The sequence below is a fragment of the Sturnira hondurensis genome, unplaced genomic scaffold, assembly GCF_014824575.4.
Source record: "Sturnira hondurensis isolate 20B ecotype Veracruz unplaced genomic scaffold, ASM1482457v3 Scaffold0021354, whole genome shotgun sequence".
Classification (NCBI taxonomy): domain Eukaryota; kingdom Metazoa; phylum Chordata; class Mammalia; order Chiroptera; family Phyllostomidae; genus Sturnira; species Sturnira hondurensis.
Window position 1 is genome coordinate 12,310,695 of NW_028093985.1, and position 24,096 is coordinate 12,334,790.

Genomic DNA, 24,096 nt, shown 5'->3' on the forward strand with positions numbered 1-24,096 from the left:
TGATATGGGAGAGGGTCGTACAACTGCTGTTTGTATTATTTTTATGTATTATTAAACATGTTGCAGCAACTTGAGAATAACAGTGTTGATTTCCATTGTTTTTCTATATTAGTAATCAGGCAAATTAAATACTTCCCAGTGTTTATGATTATTTGTTTTGCTTGAGAAAAAATGTTGATATAAAATAGAGTACACTATGGGTAAAAAATAAATCTAATTTTTAGAAAAATGAATATGCAGGCTGATCCTTTGGTTTCCATTCATGAAAGTTCAAATTTCTAATAAAAATTTTCTATGGCTTCTTAGGTAATTTATTTGTAATTTTGTCAGAATTTAGAAAAAATAAGTAGACATTCAAATCTATCAAAGTTATACATTTAAACTGACATTTTTGTGTATAAATTTGTTACTAATGTTTAATTTCTTTACATTTGAGTATCTTGAGACCAGAGCTCTTTATTTGAAAAGACAATATAGGAGAGTATAAACTTAAAGCAAATATGAGGAATAATTATTAGCTTGTACCTTTGCTCTCCTGCCTTTAACAAATGAATGCTCTTTTAAGGTATCATTGTTCTGGACATGGTACCTACCTGGAGAATAATTCTTTTCTTGGGATGGTTAATAATAGGTATTTTATTGAGGCCTGTTTCATAATGTACTTGAAGAAATGTAAAATCTCATTGTGGAAAAAATAATCACCTTTTCAAAAGTCAGTGAGTAGCTCATTGTGATTTTCAGATAATCAGTAGACAGCTAAAGTTTGGCCATCACAAACATACTTCAGAACCTAAATCTCTTTTCATCTTTCTCTTTAAATTCTGTACCTCTCTCCCTCAGAGGGAGGTTGGAACCTTTATTGGTGTCTTTTGAATACCAAGTTGAATAGTTTGTGCTTCATTTGGTAACAGATACACAAATAACTTAACCATTTGTAGACTTTCGAGTTACTAGAATGAAACAATTAAATGTATCATTTAGGAAGAGCCAGTTAGGAAGAAGAATCTTTCCACAGTTGTAGAGACAGTAGAAATGGTATGAGAGGAAAAGAGGGCCTGAACTAGAGTTATCAATGTGGAAATGGAAAACTGGAGAATAATTTTTTGGCAGTAGTTTTATGGGTAGAGGGATAGGAAAGAATCAAAGTTGCTTTTGAAGTTTTGAGTCTGAACGGTAGGAAGGATGCTGATGCCATTAACAATATAGAGGAATAAAGAGGAAGGTGTGTGTGTGTGTGTGTGTGTGTGTGTGTAGGAATAGTTGCAAGTTTTTCAGATTTGAATGTTAACCTCAGAGTGAAGATTATCAGAAGCTACTTATTAACTTAGTCCTTAAACTTAGAAGAAAAGCCAGGTTTAGAGAGAACAATTTGGGAGTCATATTCATAGATGTTACAGTTCGAACTGAAGAGGTATTGATATTTCCATGCATAAGAATAGATAGAGAAATAGAAAATTCTGTTGAAGTAAATCCATAGGAAATGCTTTAGTGTTAGGATGCCTTTTGGCTAAATTGTATAATATTTTCACCTTCATTAAAAAAAGTTATATGGGAAAAACACCTTGAGTAAGTGCAGAGGGATAAAACCAGTTTCTAAAACAGTGCCTAAAATATGGTAGGTGCTTAAAAGAGATTCTTGAATGACTAAATGTAGTTTGGTTGGGATATAGGGGACATAAAGAAGAGGACTGGGCATGTTGTAGAAAACTTTGATTGCTGTGGTGTGATAGCCATACCTCCCACTCCCACCCGCCACATAGGGTTATTTGTGGGACCAGAGAATATTTTGAACTTTTAAAATGTTCTTTGAGATATATTTCTGTTGTGGAACTGAGAGAAGTTCAGCAAATAAGGTTATAAGTCTAGTCTAATTGGAAAGCTTATATATATTTTTTATTTCATTTGATAAGAATTAGATTTGTAAAGTATATTTCAAAAGTTTAAAATATTCTTATGTTCTTATATCTAAAAATAAACTTTTTATTTTGGGAGGCCTGTACTTTTTTCCCTCTGACTGTGACATCTTTCTTGCCTTCTCAGTCCCTTGCTTTCTCCGAGTGAGTTGCTACTTACTTATCAAAAGATAAGTTTCCGTTTAGTAATCAATTTTTTTCAGGAAACGTACTAAAATCCTAAAACTGATATATTTCTAAATGCCCTCACATTCCAACACTTACTGTGGCAGATTGCAACTGCTTGTTTTGTCTCTGTTCTCCACTAGATCATAAACTTCTGTGTCAGTGTTCTGTGGTGTTAATTTGTTTTTCTACTATGTAGCACAATGATTGGCATGTAGTTTGTTGGAGATGCACTAAATAAAAGGGAATGTTCAACTAAAGTTTGCTTTTAACTTTCAGACTTGATGTTTTAAAGATAGATGTATATATTAAAATACAGATTAAAAAATGTTTTAGCTGCAGTAGATAGGAATCACCATACCCCCTAAAGTTTTAGATTGAGTGTTGTGAAATTTAAAACAAACAAACAAAAATCAAAAGAGGCCAGGTGATGGGCGAGGGGGTAAAGTGTTTCTTCTTAAGACTTGCTTCAAGGTAGTTTACAATTATGTTGTAGCAGTGCATTGGTCCCAATGGCCACAGTCATTTCCTTTCCCAATTTTCATGCATTTAGTGGTTTGTCACAGTAATTGTCAAAAATCTAAGAAAAACTCAGCTGTAAGGATTTGTAGTTTTTAAGGAATGAAATTATAAGAGATTGAGGATGTGAGGTAGGAACTGATGTTAGTAGCCTCCTGCGAGTAAGTAGGTTTTGTGCTTTTTCTTATTAAAAAAAATGTTTGGTATGGCTTTTTCTACTGTTCACTGTCTGTTTTCTAGGGTGATGGGAGTAAAGGGTAGTGATCATGAGAGTTGGTTGAGTGCATGTCAATATAAACATTTGCCTATATAAGCTTGGTCTTGATTCCTGCCTTTCATGTATTACCCTTTCAGTAGACTCACTTTGGGGGTGGGTAGAACTTACTACAGTGCTGTTTCTTTCAAAATACTTCCCCTGAACGGAAACCTCTCCTGGATTTTGTAAATATGTTACCCATGGCAAAAGGAAATACAATTTCTGATTTTGCTTTCAGCTAATTTGATCTGAGGTATAAAAACTAAACACACTTGGTACTTGTCTGAACACAAATATACTAAAGATGTCTAATATACATATGTGATTGTTTCTTTTTAAGTTTAAGTGATGTAGGTGGTTGAAGGAATACTACACCTATAATGCTTAGCCTAGTAGTTGTTCTAGTAAACTTACTAGTAACCAAATTTTAGTTTCTTTTTTTAAAATATATTTTATTGATTATACCATTACAGTTGTTCTATTCCCCCCCTTCATTCCCCTCCACACTGCACACCCCCTCCCCCACCATTCCCCCCTTTTAGTTTCAAGTTCTCAAGTGTGTCTCAAGTTCTTTAGATTCTATATTTCCCCTCCTATTCTTGCCTTCCCTCTATCTATTTTCTACCTACTGTCTGTGCTATTTTCTGTACCTTCTGCCCCCTTCTCCTCCTCCCACTCCCCTGTTGCTAACCCTCCATGTGTTCTTCATTTCTATGGTTCCACTCCTGATCTAGCTGTCCTCTTGGTTTGCTTTTGTTTTAGGTGTGGTTGTTAATAACTGGGTTTGCTGTCTTTTCACTGTTCATATTTTTCATCTTCTTTTTCTTATATAAGTCCCTTTAATATTTCATATAATAAGGGCTTGGTGATGATGAACTCCTTGAATTTGACCTTATCTGAGAAGCACTTATCTGTCCTTCCATTCTAAATGAAAGGTTTGCTGATAAAGCAATCTTGGCTGTAGGTCTTTGGATTTCATGACTTGGAATACTTCTTTCCAGCCCCTTCTTGCCTGTAAGGTCTCTTTTGAGAAATCAGCTGAGTAGTCTGATGGGAACTCCTTTGTAGGTGACTGTCCCCTTATCTCTTGCTGCTTCTAGGATTCTCTCCTTCATTTTTATCTTGGCTAATGTAATTATGATGTGCCTTGGTGTGTTCTTTCTTGGGTCCAACTTCTTTGGCACTCTCTGAGCTTCCTGGATTTCCTGGAAGTCTATTTCCTTTGCCACACTGGGGAAGTTCTCCTTTATTATTTGTTCAAATAGGTTTTCCACTCGTGGCTGTTTCTTTTCCCCTTCTGGTACCCCTATAATTCGGATGTTGGAACATTTAAAGATGTCCTGGAGGTTCCTAAGCCTCTCCTCATTTTTTTGAATTCTTGTTTCTTCATTCTTTTCTGATTGGATGTTTCGTTCTTCCTTCTGGTCCACTCCCTTGATTTGAGTCCCAGTTTCCTTTCCATCACTATTGGTTTCCTGTGCATTTCCCTTCATTTCAGTTAGTTTAGCCTTCATAAGTTCCTCTATTTTTGTGACTATAATCAGCCAGTTCTGTGAGTATCCTGATCACTAGTGTTTTGAACTGTGCATCTGAGAGGTTCGCTATTTCTTTTTCGGTTAGAGTTATTGGCTCTGGGGCTTTGAGTTCTTCTTGAGCCATATGTTTTGGTCTGTTAGCGCCTGTTAATGTAGTCAGGGGTGGAACCTTAGGTGTTCACCAGGGCTGGGCCACTCAGTTGCTGGGTTGTGATGCTGTATGTGGGGGCGGGGTCAGAGGAAAGCAATGCAGGCTGCCAGGACTGCTTGGTCTGTCCCACTGCTCGCGAATGTGCAACTGTGGTGAGCCCACTGCTGCTGAGTTCGAGGCTGGGGCCCGCGCATTTCGTCCCACTGTTCACTGTGCTGGTTTATCTGCATGTGAGTGTGTGACTGCAGCCAGCCTGCTTCCCCGAGCCCTCACTGGGTCTGCCCAATGCGGGGCTGCCTGGGTGCCTGGGGTTGGGGATCTTTCTTGCTTGTCCCGGCTCCGCTGCTGGCTCTGCCCGTCTTACCAGTCTGGTTGAACGGTTGGTTGTTGTCGTACTTCCATATAGTTCAATTTTCTGTTCTTTGGCCGTGTCTTTGTTCTCCAAACCTTTGTTGTATTCAAACTTGGTTGTGGGAGAAGGCACAGTGGTTCCACCTTGGTGGACTTCCACCTATGCCTCCATCTTGGTGGAAGTCCCAAATTTTAGTTTCTACATAGTGATATGAATAAAAGACTGAATACAATTACTTAATATAAGGTGTATTTTCTTTATATTCCCCTTTACTTTAAAAAGTCACTTCCTTTTCTTAACTGTCAACCCAGACCAGTATGACTGTAGTAGGAACTATGTTTGTTAAGAGGAAATATAGGGGCTTTAGGAGAATATAGTAGTCATAGCAAATTTGTGTGTACACATCTTAACTAACCTGAAATGACCCATTTAATTTCAGAAAGGACAAGCATGTGTACACAAATCTGATTAGTATCTTTGAGAGTTACAGAAAGACTGAGGAGTTGGTAGTGTGACCAAGCACACAGAGCCCCAGGTGATTCTGGTGATAGAAGAGATTTCTCGACAGTTGGATTTCTGCATGTATATTTCTCTGTAAGAACTTTGGCGCCTGTCAGTGACATAATTCAGAGGAAGAGCATAGTGGAAAAGTAAAAGTGATCTGCTGGGAACTTCAGTTTGGTTTCCTTTTTAGAGGAAGGAAGTCTGTTGATGGTGGCTCTATTTTAATTGTTTTCTACTGTAGTAGACAGTTTCCATTTCAGATCATCAAGTTAGTTTTAAATAATTGTACTGTCCGAATGAAGTGTTTCTTTGTATTTAGACTAGGTTGTTTTCTCATTGCATAGATTTCTATATTCTTCCTAAATAAGAGACCAACTAAAAAGCAGAGGCCCCTTTTAGGCCCCTCAAATGTTTTCCAATAATATGCAACATATGTTTTAGGAAAAAACACGTGATTCCACATTTAGAAATAAAGTAGTTCCTGCATCTTGTTCAACTTGTCTTTTTTATTGTTAATTTATTATATAGTTTCATCTTGGATGTTGTGGTATTTTAGATTGCATATTTTCTAAAGAAATGAAATCAAGGGACTCCATATTTGCCTGCTAATAATTCTCAACCAAGATTTGCAAAGCTAACTGAGAAAAATGTATTCACTTCTTAAATTTCTTGGTGCTTCCTTTCTCAATCTTCAGGAAAAGAGAGAGAGGGAATGAGGTGGGGGAGAGAGAATTAATTTACTTTTAGATAAGAAAACATTTTGGTGTGTAAAATGCATCCTGTCTTTGCCAGCCTCCACAGAATACAGGGTGGGGCAAAAGTAGGTTTACAGTTTTGAGTATACAGTTTATTATTGTATTGTTTTACATATGAACAAACAACTAAACCTACTTTTTCCCCCACCCTGTATATATCTATACTGGGGAAAAAGTGGGGCTGTTTGAAGGTTTCCTTCTAGAGTTGCCAGGTGAAATGAAAGAATTTCTAACTTTATAAATACTATGGTGCCTCCAGCTCCAAATTAATATGTGTGATCAGTAAAGTTCTTAAAGGAGTTTTGGGGAAGAAATTTTCTTGTAAAATCAGTGCTTTGCTTTAGCAGAAACAAGAATTGGTTTCTCCTGTTCTCTTCCCAAAATTAAATGAAAAGTAAACAAGTGGTAAATAGGAAGATAATTGTGGCTTATGTGGTTCTCAAATTAATCATCCAACAGTCATAAAATGTGTGGTTTTTATTGATGAAGTTGTATTAATCAGTCCTGTAGTCTTTTACATGTATACGCACATATAATTTATATGAATATATATGTTAGTACATTTAACAGTAATACCAAGCCAACCTTCTGTGAGATAGGTACTTTTATTATATACATTTTATAGATGAGGAAACTGAGGTTCAGAAATTAAGTAATTTGCCCATATTTGTACAGCAAATTGCTAGAGCTTGGATTCAAACATAGATAGCAGTGGCTCCAGCGTTTTTACCCTTAACCATTATACTTTGCTATAGACTGTGTAGTACTCTAAAAAGATTTTTTTCTTTGAAGGAGTGTAGGGCAAATACTTTAGTCTGAGGTTGATAGAGATTATTTTCCCTATTTTACAAGTGAAGTACAAAATGTAGTGACTTGACCATAGTTATGAAATGGTTTCTGGTAAATCTTGGTTTCTCCAGTCACCTTAGTCTCTTTTGAAGGAATTTAGGGGGTGTCCTTGTAGCTTTTTTTTCCAGCTCTGTTAGCTGAAATTGTTTCATATCCTTTTAGACAAAGATAGCAATTCTCAAAGTTCAGAACTTGCTTATTGTGGACATTAAAGAAAATGTTTTTCTTTCTCCTTTTTTTTTCTTTTTTCTTTTTGCATTGGCAGAGAAGTCGAACTGGACTTCTAAATTCTTTTCTAACATTATGTATTATGATTTGACATGTCTTCCTTTATTCAACAGATACTTTTAAAATTAATATCACCATATACCAAGTTTAGGTATGGGGTACAATTACCACAGGTACAAGCAGAGTAAATAATTTAATTTAGGGGACTTAGCCCGTAACTATTTGGTAATCTCATGTTATGCTCAGAGTATCCTCATACCCCTAATATGACACTTCAGTTACTCTGTGTTCCTTTCAAGTATTCTATAATCCAGTTGCATTTTTTGTGTTGGTTTTTTTGTTTGTTTGTTTGTTTTTGGTGTTTTCCTAGGTTATTTGAAAACAATCACCAGCAAAGCTACCATTAGAGAGTAAAGCTTTGACTGAAGATTTAGAGAAATAGTGTGGATAATTAAATAGATGTTTTGTTTCGTTTCCTGTATTGATGTTACTGTAACTGTTTGAAGTGAGAAAGGGAAGCATTTTTATTAAATTGAATCTTTTAGACAAATATTACTAGGGAAGTGACTTTCTTCGCGAGTGCTACCATATTCTTCAGACTATAAGATGCACCCCCCCCCCCATTTGGGAGGAATAATGGTTGTTAATGCTGCTGTGGAGTTCTGTTTATATTTACACTGGTGAAGTATTATTTATGTTATTAAATATTTTATCACATTTTTGCTTCAGTTTTTTTTTCTACTTTTAAAACCTAGGTGCGTCTTATGGTCGGAAAATACGGGTATATCTTTGGTATGGGGGTTATGTTTTGAGAAAGCATATTACCCATTATTTTTATATAAAATGAATTATGTTACTGATTTCACAAAGATAACATGAAGTTAAATATAATATATAATAATCCCTGGTAGGTGAAATTTTTATGTTCATAAAAAAGATCATAGGTTAGCAGTGACTACTGCGGCTCAGTTGGTTTCGTGTTGTCCCACAAGTGAAAGGTGGCTTGTTCCATTCTTGGTCAGGGCAGGTGCCTAGGTTGCCGGTGGGGCTCAGGTGAGAAGCAGCTGATTGGTGTTTCTCATGTCGATGTTCCTCTCCCTCACTTTCTCCCTCTCTTCCTCTCTCTAAAAATAAAAATTAAAAATTAAAAAAGATCATAAGTTAAAAAATGTTGAGAGACATTGTTTGAAAGTAGACCTAAGGATTAATGTTCAATGGATATAGAGTTTACTTAGATTCTTTAAATCTGTGAAGTATTTGAATTGAATTGTATCACATTGGACTTGTGATTAATTTATAAAAGTTTTAGCTGCATATCATGATACTATATGCAATTTAAATAAAATGTTTTTTTTTTAAAGAGAGGGAGAGAAATATCAATGTGTGGTTCCCTCTTGCACACCCCTCACTGGGGACCTGGCCCACAACCCAGGCATGTGCCCTCATGGAATCGAACTGGTGACCCCTTGGTTTGGAGGCCTGCACTCAATCCACTGGCCAGCCAGGGATAAATAAAATGATTATTTTAGTATGATAATAATGAGTTTTTTGATTTCTAGTTTTTAAAACGGGATAAAGATTTCATAGTGTACCAGTTTAATTGAAGTGCTTTTCATGCTTCAATAGTGGCTTTAAAGTACCCATGCAGGTACTTAAAAATGTTTTTGTTACTATGATTCACATTCATAATTTGAAGTAAACAGTAAAGAGAATTCAAGAAATTCGTTTTTTTGTAGACAATCTGACACTTGTAACAGTGAAATATTTTAGCAGTTTTTGAGGATCTATTGTTGAACAATTTAATTTTGATTTATAATCATAATCAAGAATTGACATGTTTTGTTTTTTTGTGTTGTAAGTTTGTGAGCTTTTTGGCATGAAAGGAGTCAGTAATATTCAGGAAACAAAGCTGGTTTTTTAATGTCTGTGTCTTGAACTTAGTACCCATCTTAATCTTACATAAATCACACAAATGGAAACATTAAAAATCATGAATATATCTTTTATGTATCAGTAAAGGTCTTTAGTTAGGTACATATTATAAATTAGTAATTTTGTAATGCCTCACACAACCTCTGTGTAGCACCTCTTGGTGAGTTCGTAAGAGAAAGGGAATTAAATAAAATCTTTTAGTCTTGATATTTTACATGAACCATAACAGGAATTTAAGAACTATCAATTACACAAAAATAACAACTTCACTTAAAATTGTCCTTAATTTTGATGTGTAAATCTGCTCTGTGGCATACCTTCATTGCTATATGTAACGAAGAATTACCAGTTTTATATACTAAGGAAGTTCCATATATTGCAAGTAGGTGAACTAATGTCCTGGAATATCAGAATTTTGTACTGATCATATTTATTAAACTTTAGCTCTTCAAGGAACTTATCATGATCACTAATCTGAAATGTTTCCTTTTAAATTAAAAAAAAAAACCAGTTCTTGAATGTTAAATTCACTCATAAATAACCCTAAAGGTACTGGTTGAACTGAGAATGGAATTTTAGAGGAAGGTAATATTGATTGTTCTTTCCCTTCTTATAATAACGGTTTACAATTATGTTTTTTTATTAAGTTACAGTGAAGTTCCAATGATTGAATTTTTCATTATTTTCTTTCAGTCTTATGTATAGATAAATGGGTTGATTTTTTAAAAAAACATTTTATTTATTTTATTTTTAGAGAGAAGGGAAGGGAGGGAGAAAGAGAGGGAGAGAAACATCAATGTGTGGTTGCCTCTCTCTCACCCCTACTGAGGACCTGGCCTGCAACCTGGGCATGTGCTCCAGACTGGGAATCGAACTGGCGACCATTTGGTTTGCAGGCTGGTGCTCAACCACTGAGCCACACCAGCCAGGGCAAATGGGTTGATTTTTAGAAGAAAGTAAAAACTAATTAATTCAAGAAATTTTAAGATTTTTTAAAAAATAAATTAAGGCGTCAAGAATAACATTAAGCTTTTATTATAGCAATCTTAAAAAATAGTTTTAGGGCTCTGGCTGGTATGGCTCAGTGGATTGAGCACCAGCCTGGGAACCAAGGGGTGGTTCTATTCCCAGTCAGGGCAGATGCCTGGGTTGTAGGCCAGGTCCTCAGCAGGGGTTGTGTGAGAGTCAACCACACACTGATGTTTCTTTCTCTCCCTCTCTTTCTCCCTCCCTTCCCCTCTGTCTAAAAATAAATAAATAAAATCTTTAGAAAATAGTCTTAGTAGTTTGTAGTTTTGACTGACTTATCTATCGTAGATATTAAGTATCTCAATGTAATATGAATGTTGTTTTTCTTAGACTGTTTCAAGTTAGACTCCAAGTACCAGAGGATAAGTTTGGATGACTAACATTAAATATAAAAATATTTCATAAAAATTATTTTGTAGATTTGTTACCATAACCATTTGAAAATTCCAATCTATTTCTCAATATGCTTCTGTTTATAACAATCCATGAGACTTTTGTAGGCCTAGATTGGTAGCATGGGTGATGCTAGAGTTACAGCTAGTCATTTAAGCAGATCCTCTGGTAGTATGGTAGGTAGAATATAGTTAAACTGAGAGCAGAAATGTTAAAATGACAATAGGTATTATTTATTCCTCACAGGTTTGTTAAATAAATTTGAGGAGTTGAGTTCAAATGAGTGTTTATGGAGTAGATTATCAAAAGACCAAAGGTATTAGTCAGCTTCCTGATGAAATGGGAAATTACATCAGTAGCCATCAGCATCATTCTATTTTCCTATTCTAGGGAAAAACGCTAAAATGGAATAAAGTTTTATTTTCTCACAGGTACCATGTGCCTAATGTCAAATCTTGGTTCTTTAGTAGGTTGAGAAGTAATAAGTTAATCATTTGTTTCCATTTCTCTGTCTTACTCTTCTTTTTTCTAAGTAAGGGTTTCATTGTAATATGTGTATCTTGAACATACGGACAGTCCCGGCAGTAGAGAGATGGGCAGAAATGGAAGAGGTTCATAGGTGAGATGCTTAGGCCTGAGCTTATAGAACAAATTAAAAATAAAGAGAAAATGAAAGTTTTTGAGAGACTGAGAAGTTAAAACCAACTGAGTTAAAATTGGAATAACTGGTTCAAAGTTACATGTAGTCATTTATAGCCTCTGGTAGTATATTTTAAAAATATAATTAGTAACTTTATGGTTGCTGTTTTTATACTGATCTCCTAATTTTTCCCCTTAGGTGGTATCATGGAAAGCTTGATAGAACTATGGCAGAAGAACGCCTCAGACAGGCAGGCAAGTCCGGCAGTTACCTTATAAGAGAGAGTGATCGGAGGCCAGGGTCCTTTGTACTTTCATTTCTTAGCCAGACAAATGTTGTCAACCATTTTAGGTAAGTCTTTATTCTTTTTACCAGGCTGTATAATATAGCTGTTTTGCTGTACTATTCATAAAAATATCTGCTTTAGTAAAGGTGAATGACTCAGTGACATTTAAATAAAGGAAAATAAGATTTGTTTTCAGTGAGATGATTTAATCAATGATTTAGATTAGATGTTGGATGTTTACATTTTTGTTTAAAAACAGTATTATTGCTGGGTGTTACTGTGCTAATCCAGTATAATTACCACTTTTAAAATATAAATTCTTTGAGTTACAAGGAAACTTTGAGTGGTAAAGTGGAAATACAGAGTAACAAAATATAAGAAACAGTTTTTAGAATTCAGATCCATTTTAGCTATTCTGTTCTGAAACTCTGCAAACATTCATTTTAATTAAATGGGCATGTAGATTTTCAAGTGCATGTGTCAAAATCTGTATGTATTAAAAGTATTAGTGTCTATAATGTTAATTGATAAAATATTTTTATACCCTTGATTTTTACATTTTAAAATAAGCTTTAAGAGTACCGTCATACCACATTTTGAATGGAAATTATTATGCTCTTTGTAAATATTTCAAGAGCTCTATAAACTGCTTTTAGCTAGAGAAACCTAATGAAAATTGCTATTCAGTTTTTAATATGGAAAGTGAGAAACATCTGAGGATGGATGCACAAATAATGCAATGAATTATGTAATTGAGGTTTATAGTGTTATATGTATCTCATATCTAATGCATACATATATATTTGTAGAAATAACCTTAAGTAATTAGCGTATGGTGAAGATATTCATTAAGTGGTATTTTAATGCAGGGATGCAGTTAAAAGAGTATGAAAATTATGGATTTATAATTTCTTTATGGAGCTTGGTCTTCAAAATTGACTTTGAAGGTTTTTGTTATACTGTATTCCTTTCCTGTACAAATAGGATTATTGCTATGTGTGGAGATTACTACATTGGTGGAAGACGTTTTTCTTCACTGTCGGACCTAATAGGTTATTACAGTCATGTTTCCTGTTTGCTGAAAGGAGAAAAATTGCTTTATCCAGTTGCACCACCAGAGGCAAGTAAAACTTGAATAAAATATCTTTCAAAACTTTATTATTTCACTTTACCAATTGGGTTAGCCCTTGTTCAGTTTCTTGTGACTTTTATCTAATATAATTCAAGAAGTATCTGTTATATTTTAATTCTTGTACTGTCAGAGCAAAACTGACAATTTTTTAAAAAGGAAAGATAATTTTTCTATAATTTTGTATTTAAGTTACTTGATATTTTTAATAGTAGTCTATGGTGATAGCCTAACAAGTATTTTTGAATGAATGAGGAGTAATTAGTGATATAATAGCTCTAATGCTGAAGTTGCTGCAAGATTCTATAAAGGCTTTTGTATTATCAGAGAAAGGTCAGTTTATATTTCAAATGTAATGATTATTCATATTACTTGATAAAACATACTGGTTATGTGTTAAAAGAATTTCTATAAATACAACAAAAACAAGACATTTTCAGGCTTTGGGTATTTAGAGCCTCGGTAAAAAAGTAATTTGAATGATGGTTCTGTTGGTTTTTATTGGCTTTCTCTTTGTGTGGAAATACATACTTGATTTGACTTTGATATAAAGAGGTTATTCATTTTTGTACATTACTATCTTATGGTTTTTAGCCAGTAGAAGATAGAAGGCGTGTTCGAGCCATTCTGCCTTACACAAAAGTACCAGACACTGATGAAATAAGGTATTTTTATAACATATTCTCATTTATTGGCATTTGAAATAGATGTTTGAAAGACAGTGATAATTTATTTCCTTCGGACCAGGAAAGCTTTGGAATTTGAAGAAATAACATGCAGCAAAGTAAAAGTGCCTTTAATATTGAGTCTAACGTTCCAGTGCCCCTGATGTGGACACTGGCCCATAGTGTCTGCGTCATTATGGATGAAATGAGACATTCACACAGACAACCGAGTCTGGTGGAAGAAAAGGGAAAGCATGGCTTTTCTCTCAAGTGGAGCAAAAGCCTTGGCCCTTGCCATGACCAGCCGTTATTGGGTTTCTGGGCACATTACAATATGGTCCTCATTTACTGTGCACAGGTTGCTTTAGGTGGTTACCTTTTACAGAAAACAAAGGAGCCAATGCCGCTAATCACATCCCAGAAGAGGGATATTGCAAACCAAAAGGCAGAAGTAGTTGAATGGTTATACACATCCTTGGAAGGTTTAGCATGGATTTTAGGAAGTTACTTTACCGTAAATGTTTGCTTCAAATCAGGGTGAGGGAGTTTTTAGCAAAAAGCAAGACTCAAAGCAGCCTAGGCACATTGCACGCCTGATTCCCCACGGGAGAACCTATCTGTGAGTGTGAGTCCTGTACATCTCTGAGTGGAAGCTGGGCCCATGCCATGCAGAACAGTCTCCTTCAACCCCTATTTGGCTTTTCTGTTGGTACTGTGGATTTGGATCAGGGTGGCCACAGTGAAGATGACAGGAGAAGTAACTTAGCTTTTATTAGACTATCTCTGACAAAGTAAGGAGAATTCGGTTATATTCTATAGTCCATTTAATTTTTATTACTACATGACATTTGTGTCTCAACTGTAAAGTAAATGCTGCTCAAATGATTACTAAACTTCTGTTTTACATGATAGGTGAATAATTTAAGTTTTACTAGTGGTATAGGACTATAGAACACAGTATTTTTTTTGTTTTTATTACAATATTCTATATAATTTGATAATTATATTATTGGTGTCTCCTATAAGCTACTTAACTTTCTAATAGAAAATTTCTGTATTGCTGGTAAAATTTTAAGGCTACTTTGACTAATCTGAGTACACAGTTTCTCATCAGAATCAACAAGGAGCAGTTAGAATATGGTGATAACCTTGGGGGGTATTAACATATTTCTGGAAATATGGTATTTAAAAAAACAAAGACTGCGGTATCTGGAATCTCCAAATAGGAATTTTGTTTTTATATGAATGTCTTCAAATCCACTTTTTATTTAGTTCTTATTGGCATACCTTTAGTAGTGATCTAAGCTGGAAAAGTCAATAAAAGAGAGAAGGGAGGAAATATATGTAATAAACAGCTGTAAACTACAAATTTAGGCATTTTGGATAATTTGTTAATTTATCCAAATTTTTCCCAGTGGGATCATTTAGGACAGTAATTCTCAGAGTGCAATTCTTGTAACTTTGTGTGTAGATCCTTGAGACTATTTAGAGGGCCCATGAGATCAAAACTATTTGTATAATAATACTAAGACATCATGTGCCTTTTTTACTATGATATTTACACTGATGGTACAAAGGCAGTGGACAGTAAAACTGCTGGTGCCTTAGCACAAATCTAGATAGTAGCATCAAACTATAATGTTCTTCACTGCCACACAATTGCAATTAAACAAAGCAGTCTTACTCAAGATTGTTCTTGATCAGACAGTAAAAAGCTATTTATTTTACTAAATATCAACCCTTGGCTACACCTCTTTTTAAATATTTTATGGGATTAATTGGGACATATACTTAAAGCACCTCTGCTGCATGCCAAAGTTCAGTGTCTTGAGGAAAAACGATGAACTCAGAGCTCAACTAGCTGCTGCTTTTGTGCATACAATTCTTACTTAAGAGAAAGAATGACAGGTATACTATGATTACTCAGACTTGAGTGTTTTCTTTTTAAAGAATAAAGTGAGTCTGTTATGTCAAGGGAAATAACTGACAGTTTTTCTTACTAATGACAAAATTTGAGCTTTCAATAAAATATTAGAATTTTGGAAACCCTATATCTGCCATCAGGAGTTTGATGGTTTTCCAAATAATTAATGGCTTTTTGATGAGAGTGGTGGCAGTATTAAGGAATGTGATGTATTGATGGTGTATAATGTGTTTACATTTGCAAGATCTGCGTCTACGTAGCTCAGTGAACCAGTATTTTCTTAATGATCAATGCATGATATTACAAAATTATGCACAGGTAAAAAAAGATCCAAAGTATGAGATAGACAAATAGTTGTCATGGGAATAGATATAGAAAGTTCATTGATAAAATAGTTTTAGATTCTACATTACAGCTAACCTTCAAGAAAGTACTGCTTTTGAGGTTTTTTTGGTAACACCATCTGTAATGATCTGAAAGGCTAGTAAAATATTCCTCTCTTTCACAACTACGTATTTATTTGAAGCCAGATATTCTTCATGTACTTTAAGCAAAATATCAGATTGCAGCTGATAAAGGAAGAAACATGAAAATCCATCAGTTAAAACGCACATTGACAACTGCTAAAGTGTAAAACAAGAATACTCTCACTAAATTTGTAAAAACTATAATTGTTTTTCACATTCTTTGATAACCATATAATGGGGTATATTATTTTTTAAAGGAATTGGTGTATATTTTAAAACATTTATATTTTAAATTCTAATATGCTAAATGTCAGATGTAATCCATATAAATAAGAGTCTTTTAAGGTATTAATTTCTAAGATTACAGGGGTTCTGAGAGACCTCAAAATTCAGAACTACTGATGATTTAGGAAGATGAAAATTTAAACAGTTTGAATTGTACACATTTTATGTAAATATGAAGTTATGAGTCGTTTGAAAATTTGCTCATACCTGTGACATTTTTTTTATGTAAAAACAGCTGAAGCTTGATGAGATTTAGCAAAGCACCTTAACTTCTTTTGGTGAAAAATGCAAAATAATACAGAATTAATCTTTGTTTTTAAGGATTTTATTTATTTATCTTTTGAGGGGAAGGGAAGGACAGGAGAGAAATATCAATGTATGGTTGCCTCTCGTGTGTCCCCTGCTGGGAACTGGCCTGCAACCCAGGCATGTGCCCTGACTGGGAATCGAACCGCGATCATCTGGTTCACAGGCCCACGCTCAAGCCACTGAGCTATACCAGCCAGGGCAGAATTGATCTTATGATTATATTTTGTGCTAGTAAGTTTTTTATTTTGTGTTTTTGCACCATAAAAAATGACATGGCAATAATAACAAGTCAAAAGAGAAACTCAGATGACTGCTTTTGGTAAATAAATGACACCTGTCATTTCTCATTTCCCTTCTTGTCTGTATGTACCTCCCTTTTTACTCATTTGTAACTATTTTATGGATGTGTTAATGTAGTTGGTTCTGGAAAGGAGTAGTTTGCTTGGTTAAGTGGTAATTTCTGCTTTACTTTGGGCTCTAAGCACAGGATGCACCATGCAGATGATGTTTTATTGAGTTGTATACTTGAAACCTGTATGGTTTTATTAACCATTGTCAACCCAATAAAATCAATAAAATAAAAGTAAGCTGTTAAAAAGATAGGATGCAATATTCTCTGTTGTTCACATAGAGTACATCTGAAGTGTTGTGTTCAAGTTTTCTTGTCCACTGTCCTCTTAACTTCTTGAACTTGTCCAACAAACAGTGAAACTTGAGATAGTTTAGAAGAAAAGTTGTTTAGACTTACTTAATAGAACTTTGGTTTGTGAAAATTAAGGCTGAAAGAAAAATTGATAAGAAATATATATGACAGATAAGCCAGGCGGTGAAAGACAAATACCATATGATCTCACCTTTAACAGGAACCTAAACAACGAAACAAACAAGCAAGCAAAATGTGACCAAAGACACTGAAATGCAGAACGTGCTGACCGGGTCCAGAGGGGAGAGGGGAGAGAATCACAGGGGAAAAGGGGAAGGGTTCACAGGAACAAGTATAAAGGACACATGAACAATAACTAAGGTGGGGGGGGTAATGGGAGGGAGGTGGGGAGCACTGGGGGAGGGGGGGCTGGGAATATAAGACAGAAAACTGTACTTGAACAATATTTAAATAAATCTAAAAAAACCCAGACAGACTCTGCAGCATGACAGCTAGTGGGGGTGGGGAAAGTTAGGGGGTGGAAGGATTGAGCAGAAAGGAAAAAGGACCCGCGGACATGGACAACTGTGTGGTGATTGCATGGGGAATGGAGGTATAAAGAGTATAAGTGGTAATGGAAAAAATACAACAAAAAATTTAAAGAAATAAAAAGTTAGTGGATTCTAAAAAAAAAAAAAAAAGGAATACAGACCTAGGAATTAGAAGGCATTGTTCTAGCTCTGAGTTTTCACATGAGACATTTAACCACACTGGGCCTTGTTCTCCCCATTACATAGGCTAATAGTATCACTTGCTATCTGCCCTATTTCTTTACTGTTTAAAAAAGTTTACTCTTATCTTTCTCAAAATAAAAAAGAAATATATATGACAGATACAGATATTGATAGAGGACAGTGGTAGCATCCAACCAACCTTGAAACCTTAAGCCCTCAGAGGCATTTGATCAAGCCTAAAAAAGGAAAGTTGAAGGAATTACTGATGGTTTTATATTGATGACATATATAAACAACACATTCCTGCTGGGATTGTGTTGAAATTGAAACCATCTAGATTCCATTGAAAAGAAACTAGGTAGTATATGCATCCCTGTACTCCAAACTGATAAGAAAAATGTGCCTGTGTCCACATAAGATATTATCCCTTGGCACCACTTTCAGAGAAAGAATGCTATCCTTGTTGGGACATGGATGTCTGAATGAATTAAATAAAACTTAATGTTTTTAATGAGAAAAGTGTTAATTCTTATAAGCATCTGTGTAGTAAGGCTAATTGTGCTTATTTGAACTTTTCTAACACAAGTATATCTTTGTATGTGTAAAGAGTTAATTTATGTCTCTAATTTTATACCTAACTTACCTTTGAAAGAGTAATACAATTGAGTTAAACTTTTAAATTCAGTTTTCTTGGAGTTATACCTTAAAAATGTAATGAGATACGTAATTACTGCTTACGAAAATGCCAGTTTGACTGTAACAATAATCCAGTGATCTAGATAGTGCAGGTCCCATGAGGAAAATAAGATTCAGAGTTTTCATTGTAAAAAGTTTTACTTGTAGATAATTCTAGGTATAGGACAAAAACCTAGGTACTTTGTTTTTATTTTAAAAATTAAAAAAATATTTAGAAGGGAGGGGAAGAGGGGGAGTGAAACACCCGTGGGGGAGAGAAACATGGGTTAGTTACCTCTTGAATGCCCCCTACTGGGGACCGAGCCCCTAACCCACTCATGTGTCCTGCCAGGGAATCCTACCGGCTGACCTTTCCGTTCATAGGCCAGGGCTCAATCCACTAAGTCACGCCACCCAGGTACTAGGGTATTTGACTTTAATCTGTTAGATTTTTCCAGTATCATATTATCTCAGCAGCATGGTACATGTCAAATTTCCATAGTTAAAAGTTTAGTTTCAATAACTTTATAATTGCTCTTTGCAGTTTCTTAAAAGGAGATATGTTCATTGTTCATAACGAATTGGAAGATGGATGGATGTGGGTTACAAATCTAAGAACAGATGAACAAGGCCTTATTGTTGAAGACCTTGTAGAAGAAGTGGTAAGTGTTGTTCTATATTTTTCATTCTCGGAGTTCTAATTTTTTTTTGTAAAATTGTGAAACGTATATAATCAGGGAAATTATCTGTGAATACATTTTTATTTGTGAAATGCCTTCACAAGTACAAGGAATTTTTAATTAAAATGTGCCCTCTATTAGTAATTGCTATTTATTTGTAAAACAACATAGCCAAGCTAGCATGTTTTAATCCATAGCTGCCAATTTTCAAGTTTTTATGCATTTCTAAATATCAAAAATTTATTAACATTTATGCTTATTTGTATTTTTTGTCTTCATCATAAATGATGTTATACCACTGATCAGTGAATCTCAAATTTTTTATCTTCTAAATATATGTATCATTTTCTTATAACCTTGGAAAAACTCAGTTATGTTACACATATATCATCACATGGTTCTACATTTTGAACATCCCCCTTGTTTTTATTGTCATCAAATAATACATTATTAGTAACAGTATAAGTAATCACGTTTGTGCATTTTTAACCAGGAGGTCAGCATTCTAGCAGCATTTGTATTTCAGAGGCAATACTCAGTATCACTGAAAGATAGCAAACATTATTTAACAAATTTGGAATTCACCCTTACCTTTCAGATTTTCCCAGTAAAATGGAATTGCCCTCTGTTACCTTTTACACTTGTTGGAGCTTCTCCTTTTAAATTATACCATGAACCTGGAAATAAGCTGTGAAACTGTGCTCTAATTGGTTCTATGAAGGTGGCAGTGGAAAATATTTTTCTTTGCTATTTGTTTTCTTGTCTGCCTCTATTGACAGTCAGATCTTAATATGTAGAAGTAAAATTTTTGAAGAAGAGTGGGAGGAGTTAAGGAAATGGTATGATACATTCTATACTCGTAGTCATATAGTTAGTTGAAGAGCTAGGGTTAGAATTCCTAACCCTATGTTAATATTCTGTATTCTACAGTAGGAGAAACATTCCATATAGGCAAGATGTGTTCAAGCTGAAGAAATTTACTCTGTATTGGTTTCACTACAAAATTTCCTTTTGTTTTTAAAGTATTTTATTTATTTTTAGTGAGAGGGAAAGGGAAGGAGAAAGAGAGGGAGAGAAATGTAAGTGTATGGTTGCTTCTCACATACCCTCTATTGGGGACCTGGCGCCAACCCCAGGCATGTGCCCTGACTGGGAATTGAATTGGCAACCCTTTGGTTTGCAGGCTGGCACTCAGTCCATTGAGCCACACCAGCCAGGGCTAATTTCTTAGTTAAAACTTTTATATTAGATTTTCCTCTCCTGCTATAACCCCCCTCCCCCAATTATTTTGATTATTTAAAGGAATTACAGTATAGTTGAACTTTTTTGTACTCTTGGAATTTTGGGTCAGATTTAACAAGATAAACTTTAATAAGGGTAAGTGAAAGTTACCTAGTGAGTAAGGAAAAAAATTACTCAATTTAACACAGGGGTGTCAGACTCATTTTCACTGGGGGCCACATTAGCCTCACGGTTGCCTTCAAAGGGCAGAATGTAATTTTAGGGCTGTATAAATGTAACTGCTCCTTAATAGTTAAGCAAGAGCTCAGCACTGCTGCTGGGTAGAAACAAGGTGCCAGGCCAGATAAAAGAAGGTGGAGGGCCGGATTTGAGCCTTGGGCTTTGGGCCTTGTATGTGCCACCTGTGATTTGACATGAAGAGACATGATCTAATGTCAATACAAGGGAAGAAAAAAAGACAGAAAAAGTGAATAATTCAGCAGTAAACAATGTGATGTGGTTGCTAGAAATTAATATAGTAATACTTTTAAAAAATTATTTTTAAAAGATTTTATTTATCTTTAGAGGGGAAGGAAAGGAGAGAGAGAGAGAGAAACATCAATGAATGGTTGCCTCTTGCGAGTCCCCCGCTGGGAGCTGGTCTGTGACCCAGGCATGTGCCCTGACTGGGAATCGAACCGCAGTTGTTTGGTTTGCAGGCCCGCGCTCAATCCACTAAGCCACACCAGCCAGGGCTAATATAGTAATACTTTAAATTAATAGTGGCCTAGTTTCAAGTTGGAGTTATAAACAATTTTTACTCCAGTATTCAAAATAGTTTTTCATAATGATCTTCAATGGAACACAGTTATTCCTTGTACATTGAAAAGCCATTTGGAGATTGCCTAGATTTCAGGCATTCAGCTGGTGGTTTTATCTAAGGAATTTCCCACCCTGAAATTCTCCAAGGACAATTAGACTTCTGTGTCTTAATTCTAGAATGTAAGCCTGTGAGTTTTGTCTGATTCAGTGATGTATGCCCATTGCCTGGAAGTGTCTGGCATCAGTAGGCATTCAGTAAATGTTTGTTGAATGAATGATTGTCTCTATGCCTATTCTATTCCCTCTTCCTTGACATTCCTGTCCTTCTAGACTGCCTTGTAAAATGGGTTCATCTTTACCCATTCAGCTCAGGTGTTGCCCTTTCTTTCACAGAGATTTTATGTATCTCAGGATTTTCTTGGGCTAAATTGTTTCCTCTTGTGTTTCCATAGCACCCTAATTTTATATTACATTGTATTGTATAGAATTAACTTTCTGTGTAAACCTCTTTTGTAGAGATTAACTCCTTTCGGGCAATGATAATATATTTTGTTTTCATATAATATTTTCTAGCATACTGCTTTGTAATATTATAGGCACTCATTGAAATGTTTGACTTTAGTTTGGTTAGGTATTTGATGAATGAGAACCAAATTGAGAGAAGTAAATCCATGTTCACTTAGACCATTTTTCTACTCTTTCTTTCATTATTCAGTGACAGCTCAGTGCCATGTACTGTGCTGTATACTAGGACTACAGTTCAACATATACAGGGTAGGGCAAAAGGAAGCTTACATTTGTTTATATGGAAAATGAACCATAATTAACTGTGTTCTGGGTACTCACAACTATAAACTAGTTTTGCCCTACCCTGTACTGTATATTCAGTGAAAATTATGTGCCCAAATTGTGCAAGTCGTTGTGTTTGTGATGGGTTCAAAGAAAGAAGCACTGAGAGCTTAAGATGTTAATAGTTATTATAACAGAATGAATAACACTGGGGGAGGTATATTAAATAGTGGAAGTGTCAAATAGAGTACGGTAAAGTTCAAAAGATGAAGGAAGAGCGCCCTTTCTATTCAAAGTTCATATTTACATTTTAGGGACCCAGTGTTTCACTTCAGGGGTGGTATTTGAGATGGATCCTGGGTGGTTTAGGTTTCAACCAACAGAAAGCATTGAGTGGAAAAGTGAAAAAGAACAAGCTACAGTGTTTGGAGAGTATAGATTAACAAGGAGGTAGTTACGTGTGATGATGGTGTAAATATCCAAAGGGAATTAATAGGATGGGACTGGAAACATAGACTTAGTCGTGTGATACAGGACTTTGGTTGTAAGCTGAGGAATTTGTAGGCAATAGGGGACGTTAAATGTTTGGTTCTTTAAAATATGTTTTTTTGGTTTGCCTTAGTGTTCTTAATGTAAGGCAAATGCAGATTAGAGTGATGCGACAGGGCACAGAGATAGTCATACTAGTCGAGTTACTGTCATAAGAAAAGGGGGAAAAAGGGCCTGAATTAGAGAAATTACAATAAGGGAAGAAGAGTAGGAAAGAGTTTTGGAAAGATATTTCTGGAACAGAAACATCTTATGTATACATAAACAAACATGAAGGGCAGTGTAGAGATGTTTGAAGGTATGTTTTTTGTTAACCTTAATAAAAATAGATTAATAGTTAATTATATAAAATACTGTCTTAATGTCTTCCCCTTTAGGGCCGGGAAGAAGATCCACATGAAGGCAAAATGTGAGTTTGTGTTAATTATTAAAAGGAAAAAAATATTGTAAACTACTAATAGGATGACTTTGGCCAAAAAAATATTTATAAAAAAAATCGATACTTTTGGGGCTGACTTCATTTTTTCATTTATCTGAGGAACTACTGTTTAACTATTTTCTTACAGACCTAGTGATAAAGTCTTAATTTGAAATGATGAAGATAGCTCATATCCATATATAGCTTTTACATCAGCAAACTAAGGTCTTTTCAATATATATTACATTAATAACATTATAAATGTCAGCATTTCTCACATTTTTCTTTATTTTCTTATTGATTTATCAGTAGCATGTTTTGCTTTTATACCAAGCTTTTATGTATTTTATGGTTCAGTATTTTCGGAGGAACAGAGACCTTTTCCTCAAGATCATGACTATTTACCATATTAGTAAGCTGTGCAAGGACTTTCTTTTCATAGTCTCTTTAGGCTGATTTTAAGTACCTTGTAGCAGGTTTTACTACAGCTGCTATTTGCTACATTTGTCTCTTATATTCCAGAAATTATAGCTGTAACCAATAAACTCTTATGGGAAATCACTCCATGTTGTGTTTAGCTTTGCTTTAATTTTATTTTTGTCCTTGAAGATCTTAACTCTTAATCCCAACTTTGTTTGACTCAGATTATTTTAATATACCATTTTTTTATCTTGTAATATCTGTTTGGTGGAACTTTTTTTTTGCCGTTCTGTCAGCAGTAATGGGTGGAATTTAAGGCATGCCTCTCAATTATTTGCTCATTTTTCCCCTAATCATTTGAACATACAAAAATATTAAACTTAATGAATACTCCCTCTTACAGTCACCTTATTTAGTTCCTTACCCTTCCTTAAGTGAAACAGATATTTTTCTGAATTCATTCTCTATATTGTTCTGTGTAACTACTAAAAAGGCTCCCAGTGAGACTGTACCTTGTTGACTGTGTTAGTTTAACGTTTCCCCACTACCTCTATCAGAAGTTACAAATTCTAATGCCTAGAGGGGACATACAGATAATGTAAGCAAATGAAATAGGTCAGGTTTATATATTCCCACTTTTCTCAAATTACAGTAGTCTTGGTCTTTCTTATTCTCTCTCTTGAGAGAGGTCAAGGTATGTGTAATTGCTTTCCTACTGTAAGAAAACACCACTGCAAGTGGTAATAAATGGCAGCTGGCACTCACTCTTTACATTAGGGAAGACTGAGAAGTCAAAAACTAGAAAAGTAAAAAAAAAAAACTAGAAAAGTGTTTGCCTGTGCTGGGGTCACCACTCTAA

At 34.9% G+C, this 24,096-nt stretch overlaps 1 protein-coding gene across 3 annotated transcripts in view; it reads left to right on the forward strand.

Moving 5' to 3' along the window:
- Positions 1-24,096, forward strand: part of RASA1 (RAS p21 protein activator 1) — a 120,642-nt gene that overhangs the window by 41,841 nt on the left and 54,705 nt on the right. For all 3 annotated transcript variants that reach the window (XM_037032353.1, XM_037032354.1, XM_037032352.1), the window contains exons 2-6: positions 11,420-11,572; positions 12,492-12,627; positions 13,231-13,301; positions 18,883-19,000; positions 22,777-22,808. In XM_037032353.1, the coding sequence (XP_036888248.1) occupies positions 11,420-11,572; positions 12,492-12,627; positions 13,231-13,301; positions 18,883-19,000; positions 22,777-22,808 (510 nt within the window). The remainder of the gene's footprint in view (positions 1-11,419; positions 11,573-12,491; positions 12,628-13,230; positions 13,302-18,882; positions 19,001-22,776; positions 22,809-24,096) is intronic.